Raw genomic sequence first — 23585 nt, 5'->3', positions numbered from 1 at the left:
TCATTTTCTTTACACCAACTAAATAATTCGCATCAATATTGCATATTTATTTTTCAAATTTACTCACACTGAACTACGATTACAAGGTTGTGACTTTGTTTATTTTTTAGCTGTGAAAATTACGCATTTACGAAGTGTGTGTATACATATAAAGTAACAGAGATCACAGTTTGGTAAGAATTTTTAGATGCCAATGTCAAATTTGTTTCAATGTATAACGAGGAAAAGCTTTCTTATTCTTTAATCGTGGCTTGTAAGAGATTTATCTTCGCTTGCCGATGAAGAGGAACGATCCAACAATGCCAGTCTCAACGTGTCGCTGTAACCACCCGGATGATGGACCTGATCATTTAAGCTCATTTAAATTCACAATTTTTTAAAAATAAGATTATTAATTATTCACATTTTACCTTTTTATCTATTGTATCATCATCCTTGTGTCCATTTTTTCGCCATTTTGCTCGCCGATTTTGAAACCAAGTTTTTACTTGTCGATCTGTAAGTGCGAGTGAATGTGCCAGTTTTCTCCTCTCGTGAGCATTCTGATACTTATGCTCCACAAATGCTTTTTCTAGTTGAGATGTCTGAGAATTTGAGAATCGAATCTGTCCTCCTTTCCGTTTACTTTCTCCAATCAGTAGAGGATGAAGGCCACGCCCTCCCATGTAGTCTATCCCACCTGGGAACACACAAGTAAGTAGGATATCAATAACCATTTTGCATATTTAAAATGTATTTACATCAGAAATACTTATAACAAATACCATTCGATAAGCACACTCGTTGAATGCTATTAATATCTAATCCACCATAACTGACTACATTGTTAATTATATTCAGTATTGATACATATGAAAAAAATCCTCTTATGAGAATTCATACCCATAACAAAAATGCAGGCTAATCTCTTGCGAGTCAAATATATGTAGAGTATGACGATCATGATCCTGGAAAAATAAATAGATCGACAAGAGTCGGCATAAAGACAAAAAGTCTTTTTCTGATCAATCATGAGCAAAATGACAGCTTAATCCGTCGCATATGTAAATTTTGTGACAAATGATGACAAAGAAATTCGAGATGAAAGCCAATTTGCTATCATATTCTGATAATTTAACCCAATGAACACACAGCAATAGGTTGACAGGATTGATCTGTCCGCAAAGTGTTTGTCCAAGGATGGATTAGTATGATCACAGCATCATTATTTGTACGCACGTATTGTGACCCCGGCCGGAGCCAACTTTCCAACTCTCCCTTGAATATGATTGGACACTGGGAACAATTAATCTCGACAGAGTTGTTGCTACAATTATTATTAGTCGTCGTCTGGTTGGTAAAAACGCGATACTTCACGACAATTGGTGCAGGTTATCCGATACGGTTGCGTTAATTATGATGACAGAAAAACCCAGAAGTACATGGAAGTTCCACTTTTATATCAGTATTTGTGAGTCCAAGTCGACTGGGATTAAAGATTAGTGATAAACTATTTTCTGCATACTTGTCGTTTGTTGTGTAATTGTGTAGGACTGGTTAAATTGTCTCGATAAACGATTTATCGCAGGAAGCGGACAATCCCAATGCTACATAAATATGTTCATGGCTATGCGGCTTCATTTGCAAAATTAAAGTATTGCAGCTGTTGTTCGAATGAAGTAAATTCGATATATTTATATATGATGTGAAATACTTTACAACAGAATGTATGTAGAATTAGGACTCTGCTTGGTGAATATATAGTAGAGTGTTATTACTGTATTATTATTATTGGACTTGGCCAATATTTACAACTGGACTGCATGTTTAGTTATTGTAATTACTTAAATGCTGATTGATTTGATGAAATTAACTTCAAACATTTATATCAACTTATGATCTCAGATAAGTGGCGACATTTACATGCGTCAATCGATGTGTTTAACTTCATGTTAATTGGATATCTGTCAATTAAACATTGTGGATTATTTTGCAATTACACTCTTCAATTCAAAAGCCGTCACTTATTGTCAATTGTATAGTTTAGCCATGCCATTATTATGCATATGTATGTATGCATGTACTGGTGTGCATGCACTCGTTTCATACAACATCAGCATTGTGTTACCATTAAATGCTATGAATGCAGGTGATGCGATGCATGATTGTTGTTTTATAAACTTGCCAATGACTTTATGATTGATATTATTTTAAATCGAGGAGAATTCCACAAAAATTCAGTGGTGCAGAGATGTCTTGCAGATTACCTCATTACATTATCAATTTGATTGTTCCTGATTATTTCTAATTTTATACGGGAGCAATAATGTTGCAACGCATACGACATACAACAAGTTCCATGGTGCGTGATTATGAGAGGGATTAAGTTTTTGCGTCAGAGAGCATATAACCCAGCCACCAGCAGCGTTTATGACATGACAGATGACACGGTAATGTAATGATAACCATGCATCAATTGTAATTGATCCCATTAATACTCACTCTCCCTGTTAATGGGCACATTAAGCCCTTATTAAATAATACTTTGATATGATTTCAATATTTTAAACTAAATGTGTGAGTGAGTTAATCAACCCTCGCGATATACTGATTGTCTTCAGCATTTGCAATTGTATGTATTTATTTTATGTGGATCGTTTATTCCGTGTTGTAAATTTGCTTATTTTGGATCACTCAATGCGTCAGAATGTTGTAAAAGTATTCTCCCCATCGTTAAATATGATCCAATTGAATTATGTTGGACAACGTGGATTATAATTTTCTCGATCTAACCCAAATAATAATTTAATAGCCTACTGTTCAACTAATCTCATCAACTTGTGAAAAAAATGGATCATATTTTTATAAATGGTTGTTGAGGCGTGGCGTATGCAGATTTACTAACGTCAGTCAACCACATATTTTAAATGTATTAATAGAAACAATGAATAACATTTGCATTCTTTTTGCCTTTTCGGCATTATTTCAACAAACAAGCCTCGAGACGACAAGTACTTATCATCAAACACATTACTACTGCTAATCTGGCATTGTCGGTCGGCCTGGCTGTTTGAACTATTTGTCAACTACCATGTTTAATGATGTCAACCTAAATTTTACACATGTATAAATAAGATTGATTGCACCGGTTTTATGTAAATTTGGAAGCAGAGTATAAATCAATAAATAACAAATTGATTAAGCTATGTAGCCCATCAAATCAATATGAAAAGTTAGGTAGGCAAATTTACAGAGTGACTTACATGCAAGTCTCGTAAGAAGTGAGGAAGCTGGATAATTGTCTGCGTATTCATACAGTCTTGGATCCGTGTATGAGGATATCATGCTGTTGGGGACACCTGAGCCATGGGGTCCGTTTCCATTCCACAAAGAAAAATCGGGAGGAAGTTGTTGAGAGGATCGGAGTTGATGATTGTGGAAAAATGGATTGGTTCCATTTAGAGACGTTGGGGGCGACGTGGTCATGAATGAAGAGGGATGATGGCGATGTTGTTGACCCATGGTCTCGACAGACAATGGCATATTTGACAGCATGTGTGCCTCCGTTCCAAACAATCTGGGGAAGGTTGACCCCAAGTTGGGGAAATGTGCGTGATGATAAGGGTACATTGCTGGGTGGGGTAAGTGCATCACAGGGCGAACTTCTGGTGGCGTCTCATTGTTCCCTTCTCGTCCATTGCAAATTTCAGGACTTTCTGGAGAAGACGGAACATTGCAAGGAGGGCGAGACGATGATGATAAAAATTGAAAATTATTTTGCGATCTTGAACCAAATCTGTTTGAAATATGATTGTGCCCGCTGCTTCCACCGCGATTGTGACCGTGTCGCAGGCTACTATTTTTGGGTGAATGTTCCTGACTTGAGGATCTTGACGAGGTGGAGGAAGAGGAAGAAGATTGTGTCGTTTTTCGCGTTAACTCCATAGGCTTATCATTATCATGGTCTTCTCTTCGTTGTAACAAGTCTACAATTCTGAACGAGGATTTCTCAATCTCGTTTTTCCCTTCCATTGCAAGTGATTCACACTGCCGAACTGTTACAGTTAATAGTGAGACGGCTCCACTTTGCAGTCACAATTGGTGTGTGTGTACAAATATAAAATAAGGTTAAGAAAATCAAGAATCACTCAAACACCAACACTCTATACTCGATTGTCTGAATTGTTTCTGTCTCAACTTGGTTTGTTTTAATGCATTTATGATTTTGTATCACCTTCCGTCGATTATATTTCGGGTCGGGTTATTAATGAGTAATTGCCAATAAGACGACTTGCTTATGCACCATATCTCGCAGTGCATGCATACTTATCAACCAACCCTTTGGTGCAAAGATGACTTGTTGTAGTGTTTTCTTTCGCAGATAAGTAGCTGTTCTTCTTCTGAAGAAGACAATAATGTTTAAATAAGTTTCTTGTTGGGCGAAGTGACGAGGGAGCTTTGTAACTTAATATGATTAGGATTATTGAATTATGTTATTTGTTTGACGGCTAGTTCATGATACGAGACGACTACTGGACTTTTCATTTTCACCAATGTTAATGTTTGCTTATTTGCTACTGTCCTGCTTCTGGTGCTACGTACTCGACTTTAAACTTTACCGAATTGAATTATTATGTTCCACCGTATCGGCTTAAGCTCAGTTAAGCTTTTGTGGTTTATTTGTGAACGAGCGAGGATGCATTACAAAATATAAATAGTTGGTCTCAAAGTGTTGATGGCACAATGCAATGCTTGGCGACTACTTGATGAAGATAAGTCCAATGGTGCTCAAAGCGAGTATCAGGAGCGAGTGACTGAGTGAGACATCGACATTGCTGCCTCCGTTTCCAGTCCATTATTCATTGTCCTCTCCTCCAGTTAGTTGTTCTCTTCATGGTGTTTGATCATTGTATGGTTGGTCCGGTCGTCCTCTTGGTTGGTCATTGCTTGGCCTGGTAATACAAAATTTGTATTATCTCGACACACTGCGTGATGTGGTGGTGAGTGTGTCCACCTAGTCCGCCATGCTATCAACAATCTTCTCTTGGTAGATAATTGCAAAATGTCTCCATACGTTCGTATTAAGGGTTCGTTCCATTATGCTCTCAACACATCGCATCATCGGATATGTCAGGAACAAAGGGAGATGTGTAAGCCGATTGGAAGCCATATCTTCTAAGGAGCCAGACAACTTCTACGCATTTCCCAATTTAGACAATGCCCGATTCTTGTATGTGTGGTATGTGTGTCTGTGTGTGTCTGTGGTGTAGGTTGTGATTCAAAGAAAACCGATGAAAAATCGGAGACATGGTCCACTTCGGCTTCAAATGTTGTAATAGGAGACCTTATTGAACAATTACATGCATGGGAGGACATTGCTCCATGTTGTTACTTAATAGTGCTTACTAAATTAATAATACTTGTATCGAAACGAATTGAATTACTTGGGATCATGTTGATGGTCTATTGTCAATTGTTTTTTCTTCAGAGTAATGCTTGAATAAGTGTAATTGATAACTATTTAAATAAAAGTTAGCATTCTAGTCTATTCCATTACTGGAGATATGCAAATTAATGTGGTAAGACTCACTTGAAAAGGCTGCCCAAATGACATTTTGCTTTAGGGATAAGTTTGTATATTTGAAAAAAATTGAGTTATTAGGACACAATACTGTTATTTTTTTTTTTACTAATTAAACCAACTGTGATTTCGAAGGGAATTTTATTGCTCATAAATGTACGCAACTGTGGTATTCGAATTGCTTCAAACTTGCATAGTTTACACTAGTAAGGCATCAAATTATTAATAAACAATTGTAACGGTGGGAAAAGCCTTGAGATTTCCATCACCCTCGAATATATATGGCTACGTTTGTTATTAACATACATTTGATACATTCCGATTTTTTTTCAATAGTAGTGATTAGTAGTAGGAATGTACATCAGTTGGTTTCTTTAACCAGGTGTAAATAACCTCAACTGCAAATCAATCATTAAATCCAAATAATCACATTTTTATGACATGTCTCAGTCTTATCACTTTGGAACTAGTCCAAAAGTTCTGGCTGTGAGAAACCGTCTCAGGTTATTCACGTATTCTCTCAATACTAATAAATACATACGCAATATGGAACAAAATAATACACAAACTCTGATTAAACACGTTAATGTTTCTGTGAACTCGTTAATAAAATGTGAACAGTCGCAAATGACAAATCATAGGTCTGCAGCCCAACACCTTTTCAAAACCTACACACTTATGCCACTAGAAATATGTTGTTTTTATAGATTAGTGTCATACATGTACTACTTTAAATGTCAGGAGAATTACAGGAATCACCTCGTCAATCTTATTTAGCCCAATATTGTCGTAATACCAAAGCTTGGACGACGTTCGTTGAATTCTTTACAACAAATTTTCAACCCTCTTGCTCAACATTAAATGGTTTGTGTAAACACGGGGTGAAATTGCTCTATTAATGCTGCTAAGTGATAATGATACGATACGCTTGTCAATGAATGGACGACGACGACAATTTTAACTTGTAGGCTACAAGTTGAAGCATCTGCTGCTTCTGGTTCTTACTTTGGTGTCCTTTATAGGAAGCGATCGGACGAAATGAGGTAGTCAGTCAAACAACCGTCATCATGTTTTCCCCTCTTCTACTCTTTCCACTCTTGATAAGACAAATTGTCAAATTATCCATCATCTCAGCAACAAAGCGATAATGGGTCATTTTGTTTTAATGGTGGCACATAGATCCAGTATCTAATATAAACCTTCTATAAGTAGTGACTGGTAGATAACTGCGTGGCAATATTTATGTGTGTGCATGTGTCACTTTTTCGCTTATGATTTCCAACTTTACTTATTATTAACAAGGATGACACTTTGTAGGAGATTAGCGCTATTCACACAGCACAGGCGACAATTACATGCATTTGGATATCATCACCACTCTTTGTGCCACCGACTGGCTTTGTTTACAATAAAGTGACTATGGAACGACTATCTAATGTGTTTAAGAGTGTGTAATGGCTGGCTCTTGACTGGCCAAACATTCCTGTCCGAGAAGAGCAAAAATTTCGCAATATGTTAATGTATCGCTTGCAATTAATTATGAGTATCATTCCCACCAACGTTTGTTTACATTTGTATAAACAAAAATGCCTTGGTCAATTGTGATTTTCCTCTTCTGTACAATAATATATTGCTTCCATAAGCCCTTTGTCGGTCGAGTGAGCAAATGTCAAAATATGAGACGACTACCTAATCCGTCTGCAAGTCTGGGGAGATATTATATTGAATTTGAATTAGTTCCGATTATTGGGATAATTTTGACAGTGTGAGTAACACGAGTCAGTCGGTGATAGATAGATAATCGTGGTCTTGTTGTTGAACAATGTACCAAACCAATATCAATCATTTTATTGGTTTTACTATTCATTCTACTTTGTGAGGCATTGGCTGCCGGCTGTCGTTTTTATAAACTGACACACAATCTTCTTTTATGTTTACAGCTTTATGAGTCTTCTTGAGACGAATAATCAGTTCGTTTTTTTAACTCACGTACGAGAAGACATGTTAAAAATCGCTTCAACACAAATTATAATGCACCCATGTTTACCCAGGCATGTTGACTAGATGTTGCTGCTACCGTATATTATTTACTTGCCACACAAACATGCAAACCTATAATATCTATTCTGACATGTACATATATGCAATCTGTTGAGTTGTTATTATGAGAGGAAAGTAAATGAGAAAGTTAAGTAATTAGATGAGTAAAATGGATCAAAATTTCATGAAATTATGACAAATAATGATATAAAATCCCACCCACCAATTTTGTAAGGTCAACAATACATTGTTTATAATTAATTACTGTCAATTGTTAAACAAAGTGGCAAAAACGGTAAACAAGATGGATCAGTAACAAATTATAAAAGAAAAAGGACTACTAAAGGGATCAGATAAGGTAAGTCACACTTGAAACGCCGGGGGGTGGAATGTCGAACACAATTGGGAAGGTTGCCGACGAGAGTTCCACTTTGGGAACAATTTCGAACCCTGGAGGAACCCATCCATACGGTTTAACTTCCGGAGCTTCGCCCGTTTCGCCCTTTCCAAAACCGAAGACGTAGTCTTTTCCGTTGATCTTCATGATGCCATCTTTGACGACGAATTTCCACGAGTATCCTTTCCGGATGATCTGACAAAATAATATATGGAAGCATTTAGTATGGATTTGGCAAAGTATTTTTTAAGAAATAGCGCGACCAACCTTTTCATACTGGCAAATGATCAAGTTATCCTGAGTATACATCTTTTCCCGTTGTTCGGCGAAATAGGCACGGTATTCCATTGCAGCCTTGTTAAGTTCTTCTTCCTCTTCCTACAAACCGGAAATAATTGTAAATTTAAATATGTATATATAGATATATTGAAAACAGTATTGATAATTCACTCACATCGATACAATCCATGTCTTCTTCATCCGACTCTGAATCGAGCCCACCATCCAGCTGAGGGATTTGCTCCTCCTCAAGAGTACGTTTCCGGCCACGCCCCCTCCCTCTTCTAGCACCTCTCCCTCCACGACGAGGCTCAAACTTGATCTCCTGTGGCTCATCCACATCGCTTTCGTCTTTGTCGCTTGTGGCGCGAGCAGCAAATTTGCCAGATCGACCACGACCGCGTCCCCCTCCTCTAGCAGCGCCCTTCCCTCCATGACCAGACTGAAGCTCAGTTTCTTGCTCATTATCCATGTCGTTTTCTTCTTTATCGCTGGTGTCACGAGTGGCAATTCTGCTAGATCGAGCGCGTCCTCTCCCTCCACGACCAGGCTTAACCTCAATTTCCTCTTTATCATCCACGTCGCTTTCGTCTTTGTCGCTTGTGGCGCGAATAGCAACTTTGCTAGATCGACCACGGCCGCGACCGCGTCGTCCGCGTCCCCTCCCTCCACGACCAGGCTTAAGCTCAGTTTCTTGCTCATCATCCTTGTCGTTTTCTTCTTCATCGCTGGTGTCACGAGTAGCAATTTTGCTAGATTTACCACGACCTCGTCCCCTCCCTCTAGCAGCGCCCCTTCCTCCACGACCAGGCTTAAGCTCAGTTTCTTGCTCATCATCCATGTCGTCTTCCTCTTTATCGCTTGTCTCTAGAGTTTCGATCTTGCTAGGTCGACCTTGACCTCGCCCACGACCGCGACCGCGTCCCCTCCCTCTAGCAGAACCTTTTCCTCCACGACCAGCCTGACGCACAATTTCTTGCTCATCGTCCATGTCATCTTCTTCTTTATCGCTTGTGTCATGAGTAGCAATTTTGCTTGATTCACCACGACCACGACCAATTGGAGGCTCAATTTCTTGCTTATCATCAATGTCGTTTTCTTCTTTATCGCTCGTGTCTTCATTGTCGCTTGCGTCTCGAGTTTCAATTTTGCTGGGTCGACCTTGACCACGACCGCGGCTCCTCCCTCTAGCACCGCCCCTTCCTCCACGACCAGCAGGCTTATGCTCAATTTCCTCTTCGTCATCCACATCGCTTTCATCTTCATCGCTAGTGGCACTGGTAGCAATTTTGCTAGATCGACCACGACCACGGCCGCGTCCTCTCCCTCTAGCAACACCACTCCCTCCACGACCGCGACGTCCAATCCCCCTGCTCTTCTTGGGTACTCGCCCTTCGATAATGTGGAGCCCACGCTTGCGCAATTCTTCATTCACTCTGGCTTGTACGACCGTAGTGAAATCTTGCTCGCCCGAAACTTCAAACATTCCGGGCACGGAAATGATTTGCTGACAAAAAAAACAAAATATTACTCAACTGATTTTATCGACTTGTTCTTATTCGACTTATTCCCTTGTTTACCTGTAATATTCCTCCATGTAGAGCTGCCACCGGGACCGTGACAGTTACACTCGGCCCATCCTCACTGACAGGTTGGATAAGTACAGGAACACCGACAGTCTGCGCGGGTGGAAGGATGTAGACAACATCCCCTTTCGCTATATCTGCGTTAAACCAAAAAAAAAAGAAAGATGTTTACAATAGTTTGGATTAAACTAATTGTTTAGTTAACTAACTTTTAACTTACCGTTCATTGAAGACGAAGGCCCCGCTGATGTCGATGGGATTTCGCTATCCTCTATGACCCTGTTGTCCTTGAAATCCGTCACAGTTCCCATTTCGGCCAAATTTTTTCGCCACTGAACACCCAAATTGACAAGGACGCTTTGATCTATCCCTGCGTCCAAAAAAGTCCCAGGCATATTGCGGATCACACTATCAATGACGTGTTGATAATGCCGATGCTATTAAAGAACAATATTATGCATAAATAATTAATTAGTTACTCCAACATCAACATCAATTTAATACCCTTACCACAGACACCTGAGAATTGTTAGTTATCGGTGGAGTCGCCATCTTGATTCGAATCTATGATCAATTCCCTAAAACAAATAAAAACAAGGTTAACCAAACTTTACAATCATTTTTTGGAAATTATGAATTATTTTTTATTGTTTTTACGTTACTTTTTTTCGGAAACCAAAAATTCAGTCAGTCAGCCAGCCACGCTTCTTCTATCGCGAGTGAAGGAGATGAAGACGAGTCCAGCAGATGACTCTCTCAAGCCATTAGAATTTTTCTACTAGTCTCAACTTGCCTCTTCGTCTCATATTTTTTGTCGCTCAACAGGTAGGATAAAAAATCAGTTAATAATTTAGCATGGGTATTTACATGGGTAATTAAAAGTCTAGTCAAAGTGTGGCAATGATGGTGATGCGAAGCAACTTTACAACATTAGATATTTTTCCCCGTTTGTTTCTTTTAAACTGTTGGTTAAATGCAATTGGCAGATTTTAAATTGAATTAATTTACATTGTTGTGTATACATACAGGTCATTCTCATCATCGCGCCTGAGATCATAAAATCGATGTGATGCTATACATGCTAGGGTCAGATAAACCGGTTCCCTAAATCGGCAGTTAACTCGCTAAATCTAATAAGTCATCATCGTCATGAATCAAACGAAATGTCTATAATGTAAATAATATGAGTCAGTTGTCACATCACAGGGAACTGCTTGCTGATAAAACTGCATTTTATTTCAGAAATCATAGTTTTGATTTTGTAAATAACTCTCATGGCAACGCACGATTCGTTGGAAAGTGCCCACTCTGTTCACTCCTGTTTCCCGAAAACACAGGTCAGTCACAGAATTCAGTCGGTAGCAGAATCGCCATAATTTCCAGATTTGTTCTTGGACCTGCTTTTTGTGATATGTCCAGCGAGTCCACACCTCCTGGTTTCCCCCCACTAACACCGTCTCAAATCATGGGACCCCCTGGTTTTGCTTGCGACCCAGAGCGATTCATGATGGTTGGATCAGTTGGTAAACAAACTTGAAAAAAATCAACATTCACAGTTAATTTGTAATTGAATTTAGTTACTTTGTTGATGTAGGTGGAGCAATGATTGGATTTTTCTCTGGGTATTTCGACCCCAATCGGATGCCAATTCCGCACAGCCCTTTGCCATCCTCGGCCCCCCAAAAGGCTCACATCTTCTCTCGGGTCATGATTCAAAGCTCGGCCCTTGGTTGGCGAGTTTTCAAGCGGATGTTTGTCGGGTCAATTCTCTACCCGGTTGTCGTGTGCCAGCTGCAAGGGGTAATTTTTAACTATTAAATTGTAGTCAAAATAGCATGGTTCATCATTTGACTTAATTTTCTTGCAGAAACGAAAAACTGCCACAGTGCTGCAGTGTGGTGTTGCTGGGTCAGTGTGTGGAGCAATTTTTGGGCTGAGAGGTAAACAAAAATAAATAATAAATCATGCATGTCTGTATAATTTGCATCAATCATAGTATTTTTCTGGAATATTGTTGTCCCCAATTTCACAGCTGGACCGATTGGAATGGTGAATGGTTCGGTGACATTCTTCGTCATGGCAACACTCGTCGAAGGGTATCGGCAATTCCGCGGAATATAGTTCAAAACCTGAAATACTTATGTACCTGAATTTACCTCACGATTCTCAATTTATTGTGTTCATTCATCAAAATTACATGTGATAATTTGTATACCTGAATAATATGTCGCTGCATGAAAATCTATGTCAATGCGTAATATACTTTAATGTATTTTAAATGTAAATGGAATAAATAAAGTTTATACCGGCTGAATACTGCATTACCACATGTGTTAACTATTATCATGTAATAATTATACGCAAGTAGAAACAAAAAAAATATGCACATGCAGACAGCATCCTTCATTCTTGGCAATAAAGTTACGAATATACACAGACCTTAGTAGATAGTAGTTTACATTGTTGGACTACGTTTAAAATCCTTCTTCGCTACTTTTGCGCATCAATTTGCAGTGTTGTTAAGATGAGGAATACGACACCTTCGCCTCGGCACCTGAAGAGCTATCATCATCATTACTTTAAAGTAAGAAGATGAGCAATGTCGTTCATCAGTTGGGGGAAGACAGGCAAGCGTTTCGCATGCAAAGCGAGATAGCTTTACTTTGTTATTAATTGCATGAATTTTGTTCTAACACAACAAACTTTGACATGGAAAAAGTGCACAACTTTTTTTGAGGTTTGTTATCGAACACTGTTGCTATTTACAAATAGCACAGTTCGTAATAATCCGATAGTTCTAGTGTTGCCAGTAAAAATTTCGGGATAACATGTCCGCCAATATCTGCAGTGACCACCAAAACGTGTGCAAACACAAGTCAGAAAAGATCTCAGTCCGCAATAATGTAAATATTGCCAAAAATAATGCAAGTGCCATTAGATTAGTGTCGATTGTGCTGATAGCTCTGTTTCAATCACATTTCGTGACTATTGTTTCCGGAGTACGGGAATCCAATGAGCTCCGAAATGCTCGAGAAGACGTGTTTTCATCAACATCCAAGTTGGAAGAACTTGTTCACAACGAATTTCAAGTTCTTGATCTCCTCACCACGTTCACGGAGTACACCATCGAGAAAGCCACCATGATTAAGGGGTTAGTTAGTTAATTGTAACATTTATTTATTTACAAGTTAATAATAGTTAAACGTAAAGTTGGACGATCAATAGCTTTTCACTCACAGCTAATTGTGCATCTTCTTATTGATATCTCGGTACAATAAGAATTGGCAAAAATTAGGCAGCATTCATTTCATACTTTGTTTTAAAATTTTCGATTTCAGCACGTAATCAATACATAGATTCAAAGTTTAAAATATCAAACAACAATTTATTCAGTCAACTTTTCTCCTGTCGCACAGAACAGACCCCACTTTATGTTGTTCATTGTGAGCTACAAATCAATTGTCAATTGTCATCTTCCACCCTGTCTGTGATGATGTGATGATGACGTCTCACAATGCGGAGGAAAGAGAGAACTTGTGCCAATTTAATGTGTCATCGTATCATTCAATCACATTCACTAGTCATCAACCGTGTGGATATTATCACCGCAGCAGTGGCAGCAGTTGACACTATGAAATTGCTAATTTGCTGATGTGGGTGCGTCCGGTCTTGCACACACAACAATGCAGACTAATTTTCCCTTTTGGGAATGTCAAAGGAATAAAAATAGGGGGATAAAAGATGCAAAATGCCGTTGGAGAAACTTTTCATGACATTCATTCATAGTAGCAATATGCGATTTATAAAACAGCAATTCTAACAAATTTGCTATGCAGTAAATAATTTGTTGTCATATTTTTACAGCTACGTGGACAACCAACGCCGACTTTTAGGAAACCGAAAGTCCGCAAAGGACATTGTTGCTCATCCCGTGGACGCCTACGTGCTAACAAGACGACTTACCGCAGATTGGGAAGATGTGCAGTTGGCTCTTCATGCCGTGTCTAATTACAGCACAGGTAAGTCTTCCTTCGTTAATTAATATTCTTATCATATCAATGTCACGAGAAAATTGTGTCCTAGCACAATTAACCAACAGCATAGGAAGTTATTCCTTTCATCTCAAATGTTGAACCAGATTTGCTTACGGCTTTGTCTAATATTTTAATATCCAACTCGTGGAATGATGTTGAGATAATTATAAAATTTAGGCAGCAATTAAAAAAATTCTATGTATTTGAATTAAAAGAATTTCGGTAGAGCACAAATCTAGATCCACGACAATTTGTGGTGCTATTTCCTTCATCACATCTATTGTGAGGAGTACGGATCCGTTACCTTAAGTTTTGCAGAACAAACAAATCCAATCCACCCAGAGGCTACTGTGTTCTTCTCGAGTTTTATTTAATAAGAATTCTGAGTGATGGATAATGCACAAGTTGATAGAAACAATCGACCTTCATTAAAAATATGATTGGAATAGAAATATGCAAATTACCAGTCATTAAATCCAGCATAAAATGATCATGTGTCAAAGAGACATGACGACATGAAATATATTGTTTTGTCATGAAGACGGGTACTTTATGCATGCTAGTTGAAATAGGTCTGATTGATGCTATTTCTCCGGCCGGTGATTACAATTTTAATAAAGTTCAGCTACACTAAAGAGAAATGTAGGTAGAAAAAAACTAATTATCTTACCAATCAAATTTAGCACAATTTAAAGATTTGAGCTTTGCTGCATATATTCCAATTAATTCGCAGAACATGCATCAGTCATGGATATGAGACTAAACACGTATAATAATCAGACTTTTGTTCTTAAATGTCTCTAAATTAAAGCTGCTAAAATTCTATACAAATTTCACACTTGCACTTTTGGGTTTTTGTTTGAGTTGAGCAGGGTCGTGGCGGATTTAAAGTTTTTTTTATTGAGGGCTTGTAACCAACTCGTAAGTAGGAAAATTAATGGTTCATATCGAGATGAACTTAGGGCATCCTTTCATTTGCACATCTTTATCGCTCTCATAGTACGAGATGGAGTATCACGAAATTGTGTTTACCAAGTCAGGTTGTAATTGGTTAAACTCTGATACCGACATCATTTTTCTAGGCGTCAAAAACCCAGAGACAACGTATGTTTAAATAAAAAATGCCAATTGGTAGTTTTTGGCCCAAATTGTTTACGGCTTGTTTATAGTTTGATTCAAAATTTACCAATTTTTTATTCATTTGAAATTTACCTAAAATTCTTCAAAATTCACTTTTTCAAAAGATATATAGTTCATTTGTAATTCATTTAAGGCCAACTCATCTACAGCTTGTTTACAGCTTGTAAGTATTACAAAAGTAGAGGAGATTGTTTATTTATTTTTACCAAGCTCACTATGCAATTATTCATCTGCTACCTTGCCATTAATACTTTTATAGGATTAGTAACCCACACTTTTTATATGTGCACAACTCGCCAATTAAACAAAACAAGTTTACCATGCGTTACAGTACTATTTATTTATTTGATCGTGCTGTTTCGTTAATTTTAATAAAAATGCATTTTTTGGGAGCAGATTTGTTTGATTTGGTCTTTGTGGAGGAATGTATGTATGTACGCACAGTTTGGTCCATATATTAAATTCCTCACTGTTCTGCTTCACTTATCAAGCCTAACAAAAAATGATGTTACAAAAACGCGTTTACGAGTTCCATCTATAGATCTGAATCCTTCGCTCTGATTTATTGAGGCATCTCATATCATCTCGACGAGTGCGAGAATAATGAGTAATGAGAACTTTATTGATGGTTTATAGTTTGTGCTAAAGTGTTTAATCGCAGCAAGTAATTCACCCTCTGAAAGTTGTTCATCAGCATAAAACAATCCTAATTTTTTGGTAGTGGTTGTTTGCTGCACACATTTTTCTTGCATATGTTCGGTGCAATTTTGTTGTACTTCTGCATTTCCTCACTTTGCGAAAAGTTTTCCCAGCCAATTTTACCCAATCTGAAAATAAACTATGTACTCGCACAAGACGAGTCACAACATATTACCTAATTTTACAGGATTTCCGCTGCAGCATTTATCTTTACATCATCATAACAAATTATTTAATAATATGGACGACATTTAATGTAATTTTTTTAAAAGTAAAGTCCTAATGGATTGACTGAGTAAACTGAATTGATATTAGTTCCATTAGAAAATGCAGCAACTGCATCAAAGCACAATAGTAAATATGTATGCTGAGCAAAATTTGGCCGCTTTCTATTTTCGGTGTCTCCCTTTCGTTAATAATATAATGCAGTTGCTATTTGTTGAGATATATTTGCATGCATGTCTAATTTTCAGAAAGAGGTGATAAAAAGAATCATACAATTGCATCAACAGGACCAGCGTGAACATAATTTTGAAACCACAAACGGCAAAAATAAAATTTGCAGGGGAGATGCACCCAAGAAGATTTCCAATGACGGAAATAGACACACTTATTATCAGTTATAAAAGACGAGCTGTTGATGCTTTGTGCGAAGTTATACTATTTGTACACACTTGGGTACAAGTCGTCCTTAAGTGCGAATGTTCGATGTCACTCTCTGCTCCTTGTGTTCAATTCTTCTTATGCAACTCCAAGATTTTGAGATTCCAATGTAATTTTCTTGTAACCTGCATGCCGTCTCATCGCTGGGTTGGGGTTGGACTCTAATTTTACAAAATTGCCTTCCTCACAACCAGACTTATATTATTTGTATCTTCCAATTATTACCCGTTTTCAAGTAAATAGATAAGTTTCTAAAAATGATTCCTTTATTTAAAAAACCTCTGTTTAGCACCTGTACACATGTGCAAATTTGGATGTGCAAATTTGGACATGCATTCAGAAAGTGTTTAGGATTAGTTCTCAAGTTGTTATACGCAATGGCAGACATTAATCGCGTATCAAAAAGGAAAGGTTTGTTATTCATTGCGTTAGAGCAATCAAGCAAATTGACATGTGGGAGACATACGGATGCACCGAGAAACATCGCATGAAAAATGGTGATCTTTTGAACTTGTGCGTATTCCATTGTCCCTCATAAAGACTTTGGCACTATAAATAAGCAAGCACTTGGTGGACCATCTTGTGCCATAATATTCTTGTTATATCGACAACTCGAGTTGCGGAGAGAGTTTGCATGTTGCATGGCTAGCGAGTCGTTATACTCGCTTCCGTGTGTGCGATCAACGAGCTTATCTCAATCTCATAAGGCGAGGTTGAGACCAGTCATACGTTTGTATTTGCAGGCCTAAAATCTTCATTGATAATCTATTCATGAAAGTTTTTTTTCTCCTCGGGAGAATCCAGGCCAAGTGTTGCACATGCAAATTTCACTGTCATTAAAAAATCGTATAAATAGCAGCACATCAGTATCCCAGCGAGAATAATAAAGTCTCACCGGTTTACCTGCTAAATTAATTATTTGACTGCCAGACGGTGATTCGCTGTCAAATATTGACCTTAATTGAATTATAATGATTCACTTTGCACAAATACAAAGGTTGGGTGCGTTAGATTAGTGGGTGCGCACGAACAAAATTGTAAGTGTGATTTGCACCTTGTTATTAAATACTACCCACCTGTCGCCACATCTTTTGCAAACTCTAAGAAAACATGCATTCGGTTCTGCAACGGGAGTTGACTGTCAAAGTCAACAAATTTTAGAAAATTTGTCATTTTGTTAAAATCACACTTTTCATAAAGTGTCACCAATTTTACCTAATTTAGAATTGTGCTGGTAAAGGATTCATAAACGTAACAACGTTGACAGATAAAATCTACAGTAATGAATAGTTGAGTTTATGCACGACGGAGGTATTTTATAGTCATGAATACGTCAGTCATTTAACGTAGTTTTTTTTTGTAGAATTGTAACAATGAACAAAATTTAACGATGTACATTTAATTTTTCTTTACTGTAATTTTGACTGATATACAGACTAATTTGCGGTTGGGAGCTTTAATAGAATAACAAACTTAACAAACTTAACCATCAAAATTTCCCGTGATGACTATCCATTCTATTTGTGCAAACTCAAATTGATAATCACACGACGTCTTCACAGCTTGATTTGGGTTTCAGAAATAGAAATATTTTAGAAAATGTCAATCCAAATACGAAATTGTATATGGAAAAATGACATTCACTAACTTGTCTTGTGCTATACTTTTGACAAATTATGAAAATAGTTCTCTTGCTAGATCAATGTTTAGAAACTTGTGAGTGATCAAACGGACATAAAATATTCGCAGATGGAATTAGTGAGAGGTTCTTCTTATCTCTCTATTAAACTAAAAGTATTAATCACAAGCTCATTTAAACCACAGACTGAAACTAATGAACGATGAAATGATCTAAACTTGTGATGCACATCACTCATTTTTATAACCAGGCGCATAATGCACATCCGCTTCAAAAACAGCTTCGAACTTGCGATAAAAATCCGCTGTCCATCACTCAGCGATAAAGACTTTAATAATTCACCTTCACCAAAATATTGCATCTCAATATTGCATCAATTCTGTATGGATGCAATTGACTGAACCACTTTAGCTTTTCCATTTCCGTATCAGTTTTCCTCATACATTGCAATTGTTTGACATACACTCGACTGCAACTCTGGGAATGTAATCCATTTAATTGAATGCAACTCGAGTTAAATAAACTGAAATGAAGTAGAAAGTTTTGAGATTTTAGAAACACTGATGATGAGTTACAATTAAGACGGAAGATAAAAGATGAGAATTCCTATGCTGCAATGTGTCTCATAAGCAGGTGCAATGGGTATATATTTAGGATTATGTTATCTCATGCTAAATGTGATATTGAAGTCACCCAGTCACGGCAGGACAGTTTCAATCCCATTCAAACCTGAGGAAAAGGCATGTTGTTGTTTGTTAATTATAGCAGTTATCATTCACAAATGGAAACTTTGGATGAGCACAAACATAACATTTCTATTCCGAATACGTAATGTTTATACAATGTGTTTTGTTTGTGTGTGTGTGTTGGTTTCAAGTTGTTGTTTTAGCTTTTAGCAAAGTCGCTTTAAAATTTAAGGTGGATACAAAGGCTGAAAATTGAAGTACTGTATGTACATATGTAATGGGTGCAAAGTGGAGGTAACTGATTTCTACAGTATTTGAAGCCCCATTTTTAGAAATTAAACCTATTTGGTTCTCTTAGCGCATACATGCATACGTTTTTTATTTATGTTGCATACAACAAAACCTTGAATATGTAAAGGTTTCAAATTATGAGAAACTGCTTCTTTTTATTATGTTTAAAAGATTGTATGTTGGCTGGCACCGCTAAAAAGGGCGAAAACTGTGCTATTTAACTGTATACGGACGTAAAATTCGTAGTGCATGGTTCTTACTTATTACTATTCTTGGTTCACTTTAATTTTAGCGAATTAAGGTAAACCTTAAAATTGCAACTTATTCATGACAGGAAGTTATGAAAATGGGATAATTGGGCTAAGAGTCATTTGTTGAGAGGCTTTCTGTCTCAAAATTATGCATGATGCTAATACGATTGTGCCTGTTTTTGTAGGTGTATACTCTTGGATTGGGTCATTTCGCGAGGGAAGCAATTTTCCACAGGGGGACGATCTTAATGGAGCTGCTCAGGCGTTGGTTCGACTTCAGGACACATACAGACTTAATATGGCCTCCCTCACTCAAGGTGTGGTCAATCCGCTGCAAAAGTCTGTCGTCAACTCGGATTCCATAAGTAAGTCGTAACGGGGTTGAATTTTAAGTAAATAATTTTTAGAATTATAATTATCCAGTTGAATAAATAACCAAATCCAAACTGAGTATAAATCATTTCTCTGAATGAAAAACGAAAATTCTCACCTATTTCTCTAAACAATAGTTTTTTGCTTACTTAATATTACCACAAACCTTCTACATAGTTTATGATGAAATATATGCGTCGTATGCTATTTCATATCAAACATCTCAATGATGATTTCTGCATGAAAACTGGATTTACCAAAACAAATTGTACTATTTCCCGTCCTAAATATTCAAACGAGTGTGGAAAGGATAGTAGATAATAGCAGGTCTTTTGCTGTTACGAGAAGCGCCAACGTGCTTGACTGGGTTTTGACCTGTTAATTCTGTTGACAATTGTCGTGTGGTAAATTCATTATGTGACAGACAAATCCCAGTCTGACTGACTGACGTCTGCCGTTGCATCATTGTTTTCACATTATAAAATTTAAAATTATGTTCGCTTTCAGTTTTTCTGTAAATGCGATTTCAGCCACGTTGACGCAACCGCACGTCCACAATTTGATGAATCTGATTTATTTTTGATCCATCGCTCTCCACGTAATTCTTGCGGATTACGTGTTGCATCTCGTGATTAGATTTAGATTAAGTAGTAAATGAGATGCATTTTTCTCATCATTATTATGTATGAGTCATCGGATTATTAATCTTGTCGTGCGTATTTTTATTCACAGAATTCGAAGGGGTAGAAGGACTAACTGCTCGTGATTTGCTATTTTTGGGAAAACATGCTTATGTAAGGTCTTTACTAAAAAAAGTCATTAAATTCAAATAAATAAGATATTTATTAAATTATGTCAGTCAAATGGATTGTACCATCGAGCTATAGAATGGCTTCAAGGTGCTGAATCTGTAGCTGCAAAAGAATCAAATGGAACAATGTTGCTGTCCGAAATTGCACCGTCCTTGCAATCCGCGATTGACACGGTCAGTTACGGTTTTTTGTGTGGTTTGTTACTGCTTGTTTTACTTATCGGAAACACGGTTATCTTGATAGCATGACGACATTCTTGAGCGACAAGGGCCTCAGGGAACGGGATGGAAGACGAATCCCGTCCCGATCAACCCGATACTGTCGAGAAGTGCAAAATACAATCTCACCGTGCCGAACACGTTCCAAACAAAGCTTTTCCAGCGACAAACAGAGGAAGAAGAGACGGAACATTATGTCCGACTTTGCAGAGGGGAAAAACTTCGAGTAATAAATAAATAAATTGTATTATCCCTGTGTAACTTGTAACCTAAATAAGTAAACATGCTTGTAAAAGATTAATTACTTATTGGTTTTTGTTTTGCATAGCCGGCAATGATGGAGGCCCAACTGAAATGTAGAATGAAAAATGATGGTTCTCCATATTTGATCGTGTCTCCACTGAAAGTAAGTCTTGTAAATTGTAATAGTTGTCTATGTTTTTATTGCCTTTCCATTTGAGCCTCCAAAGAATTACAACTCTTCTTATTGAGCTCAGGGTCGTTTTTATCCTCTTAATAAATCTACTAATGTGTATGCACATTTGGCCCTTTGTTGGAATTTTTTGAACAATTCCTGCGTGTAATTAGCAGCAGATGCCATAATTTTAATTTTTAGTGGGCAAATTAGCATCTTACATATTAACAGTTTTTCTACTTGATCGTGAGTTGAGCTATTGTAAAAAATGTGGAATTTGCTGCTGTTGTAATGTTCAAGTTAGTACAGATCTCATATAATGTGGTCAAGCAATGCCAGTTTTATTAAGCAAATTGCATTTCCTAATCGAGTAATGTCGCCAGACACAGAGTCGCCGTGATCATGTAAAAAAAGTGTTCACCTCATGCGTCGTGGTTACTCATCACATTTCAGCAAACATGAACGAGTCAGATATGTCGAAATTTTATTGTTCAAGATGATTTGGTATGATTTAAATTTAAGATATTGCCTTTTGCCTTTTGAAGAGTCTAAATTACATTGAAGACCTCGATATTATTGTCTTCTAAGTAATTTCCATTAGGCACAAATTCTCGTAAATTATCTATGCTTATGAATTTATGTAAAAATGCAAATTTCTGTCCTCTCATGATGTAAATTAGTGGTACAAAGTAAATGATAGTAACACTATTGATTGATTTTTAACAATGTATAATTTTCAGATAGAAGAAGAATCTCATGATCCGTATATTGTCATTGTGCACGATTTTATTACCGAGAAACAAGCGGATGCGTTGGTAGAGTTAGGAAAACCGAAGGTACGACCATTAACAAATATATGAAGTGTGTCAACATTAACGTTTATCCACTTCGGGGTGAATTAAATCAAGTAAATTGACTGTTGACATGAACAACTTTACAGCTTTACAGATCTCGACATAGACATCACAAAGAAGGAAATCTGGACGTTGTTAGTCAAAAGAGAATCAGTAAAAAGTTAGTCAGTCAAACTTTGATTATGAAAGTTTTTGGGCACGTACACACTTTTCCGTACTTTTGCTTCTTAGTTTTTTTTATTTTCATAATTAGTTTAGTATTTTGTGTAGAACTTTTGTAGTTCCATTTTAGAATTCTTTATTACTTTTCTATCCCATTTATTCAAATATTTTATTTATTTACGATGAGACTCTTAAATAGCTTGAAACACACCACGCTTTAGAAAACTCTGCAGTTTTGACAACTCCAAACTCGTACTGTTTATGCTTTTTTGTCACGTATGTATATGCACTATTAGAAACTTATCTTTCCTACTCTGATTAACAGCTACGAATGTCTTTGCACCAAAATAAGAACGGAACATTTACGAAAAGTTCAGTTCGCACGAGTAAAAGGTAACTCATTAGATTATAGATTCGTTATCCTTTGTCTGCCTATTTTATGTATTTAGCTTGCACTGTCAGCATTAAGTTATGCACACTTTTTGAGCTGCTTAATAGTCAAAATACTTGTACAAAATCATTCAGTGCGTGGATAAAGGACTGGGAGGACAAGCTCATGATAAAAATCACACGGCGGGTCGAACTAGTCAGCGGACTCAAAGCGTTTCAACCCAAAGAAGCTGAAGATTATCAGGTACATAATTCTCGTCAGCAGAAGAATGAATACAAAATAAGCGTAGCTCTTTACCAATGAATGTATGACAACATTTTTAATAGATTGCCAATTATGGGCTTGGGGGATTATACGTACCACACACGGATCATTTGATGAACAATCCTGATAAAAGCATTTACACGCAGTGGGAGCGATTTGTTGGAGATCGAATTGCTACTCTCATGATTTACGTATGAGGAATATTCAAACTTTTTGTTTAAAATTATTTTGAATCTTAAAATAAAGAGTAAATTTTACATATAAAGTTGACGAACGTCGGAGCCGGCGGTGGAACCGTTTTTCCGAGAGCGGGCGTGACCCTGAGGCCAAGAAAAGGTTCAGCCGCCTTCTGGTGGAACCTCGATAAGTCTCTCGTGGGCGATGAAAATACACGTCATGGGGCTTGCGCCGTTTTATATGGCGACAAATGGGGTACGTACGTTTACATAATACAGTAGAATATCGTGTGTATTTTTTCTGAATATGTACGGAATAATGTGATGGAATTATCTTTTGTAGTTTCCAACAAATGGATTCGATCAAATGAACAATTCCTCAAAGCCCCGTGTGGATTGCACCCTCTGGACAAGCATAAAAGGCCATAAGTCTAAATACCATTCATAATTGAGTAGATAACGTTACTTTTATACATGCGCCTGAATTCGTTCATTGGTGAACGCAAGTATTATATAATTTCTAGTTCATAATAGACTGATTATGATAAAAGTTTATATTTTCTTACATTTAATACTTCTTTTTTTCTGAAAATAAATATATATACTTTGTGGAAAAGTTCTAATTCAAATAATTCTATCACCATTCTATAAATTTT

At 37.2% G+C, this 23585-nt stretch overlaps 4 protein-coding genes across 5 annotated transcripts; 2 read left to right on the top strand and 2 right to left on the bottom strand.

The window, feature by feature from the left end:
* Positions 1 to 26: 26 nt before the first annotated feature.
* LOC110851284 (homeobox protein Hox-A5) lies at positions 27 to 4783 on the bottom strand. The gene is made up of 3 exons (XM_022099001.2): positions 3243 to 4783; positions 411 to 679; positions 27 to 342 (listed from the first exon to the last, which is right to left on the bottom strand). The coding sequence occupies exons 1-3, from the start codon at positions 4009 to 4011 to the stop codon at positions 241 to 243; spliced, it is 1140 nt and encodes a 379-aa protein (XP_021954693.1). The 5' UTR covers positions 4012 to 4783; the 3' UTR covers positions 27 to 240.
* Positions 4784 to 7831: 3048 nt separating this feature from the next.
* On the bottom strand, positions 7832 to 10594 carry LOC118436101 (protein qua-1-like). The gene is made up of 7 exons (XM_035853277.1): positions 10525 to 10594; positions 10373 to 10440; positions 10083 to 10299; positions 9857 to 9999; positions 8452 to 9783; positions 8265 to 8375; positions 7832 to 8192 (listed from the first exon to the last, which is right to left on the bottom strand). Exons 2-7 carry the CDS (start codon positions 10412 to 10414, stop codon positions 7950 to 7952), a joined length of 2088 nt encoding a protein of 695 aa, XP_035709170.1. The 5' UTR covers positions 10415 to 10440; positions 10525 to 10594; the 3' UTR covers positions 7832 to 7949.
* A 321-nt stretch (positions 10595 to 10915) lies between these two features.
* Positions 10916 to 12166, top strand: LOC118436066. The gene is made up of 4 exons (XM_035853151.1): positions 10916 to 11385; positions 11457 to 11662; positions 11730 to 11802; positions 11895 to 12166. Exons 1-4 carry the CDS (start codon positions 11046 to 11048, stop codon positions 11981 to 11983), a joined length of 708 nt encoding a protein of 235 aa, XP_035709044.1. The 5' UTR covers positions 10916 to 11045; the 3' UTR covers positions 11984 to 12166.
* A 296-nt stretch (positions 12167 to 12462) lies between these two features.
* On the top strand, positions 12463 to 23552 carry LOC110851313 (prolyl 4-hydroxylase subunit alpha-1). 2 transcript variants are annotated; one of them, XM_022099048.2, is made up of 13 exons: positions 12463 to 13013; positions 13727 to 13881; positions 19451 to 19630; positions 20370 to 20431; positions 20497 to 20622; positions 20693 to 20893; positions 20996 to 21073; positions 21823 to 21918; positions 22424 to 22491; positions 22624 to 22732; positions 22816 to 22944; positions 23020 to 23185; positions 23273 to 23552. In XM_022099048.2, exons 1-13 carry the CDS (start codon positions 12691 to 12693, stop codon positions 23356 to 23358), a joined length of 1779 nt encoding a protein of 592 aa, XP_021954740.2. In that variant the 5' UTR covers positions 12463 to 12690; the 3' UTR covers positions 23359 to 23552. The 2 variants fall into 2 exon arrangements, with proteins under 2 accessions (XP_021954740.2, XP_021954738.2); XM_022099046.2 differs by lacking the exon at positions 22424 to 22491 and adding an exon at positions 22023 to 22096.
* Positions 23553 to 23585: the final 33 nt, after the last annotated feature.

The sequence above is a fragment of the Folsomia candida genome, unplaced genomic scaffold, assembly GCF_002217175.1.
Source record: "Folsomia candida strain VU population unplaced genomic scaffold, ASM221717v1 Fcan01_Sc006, whole genome shotgun sequence".
In the NCBI taxonomy this organism is placed as follows: domain Eukaryota; kingdom Metazoa; phylum Arthropoda; class Collembola; order Entomobryomorpha; family Isotomidae; genus Folsomia; species Folsomia candida.
The sequence above is the reverse complement of the archived record's forward strand: the minus strand, read 5'-3'. Positions and strand labels throughout refer to the sequence as shown.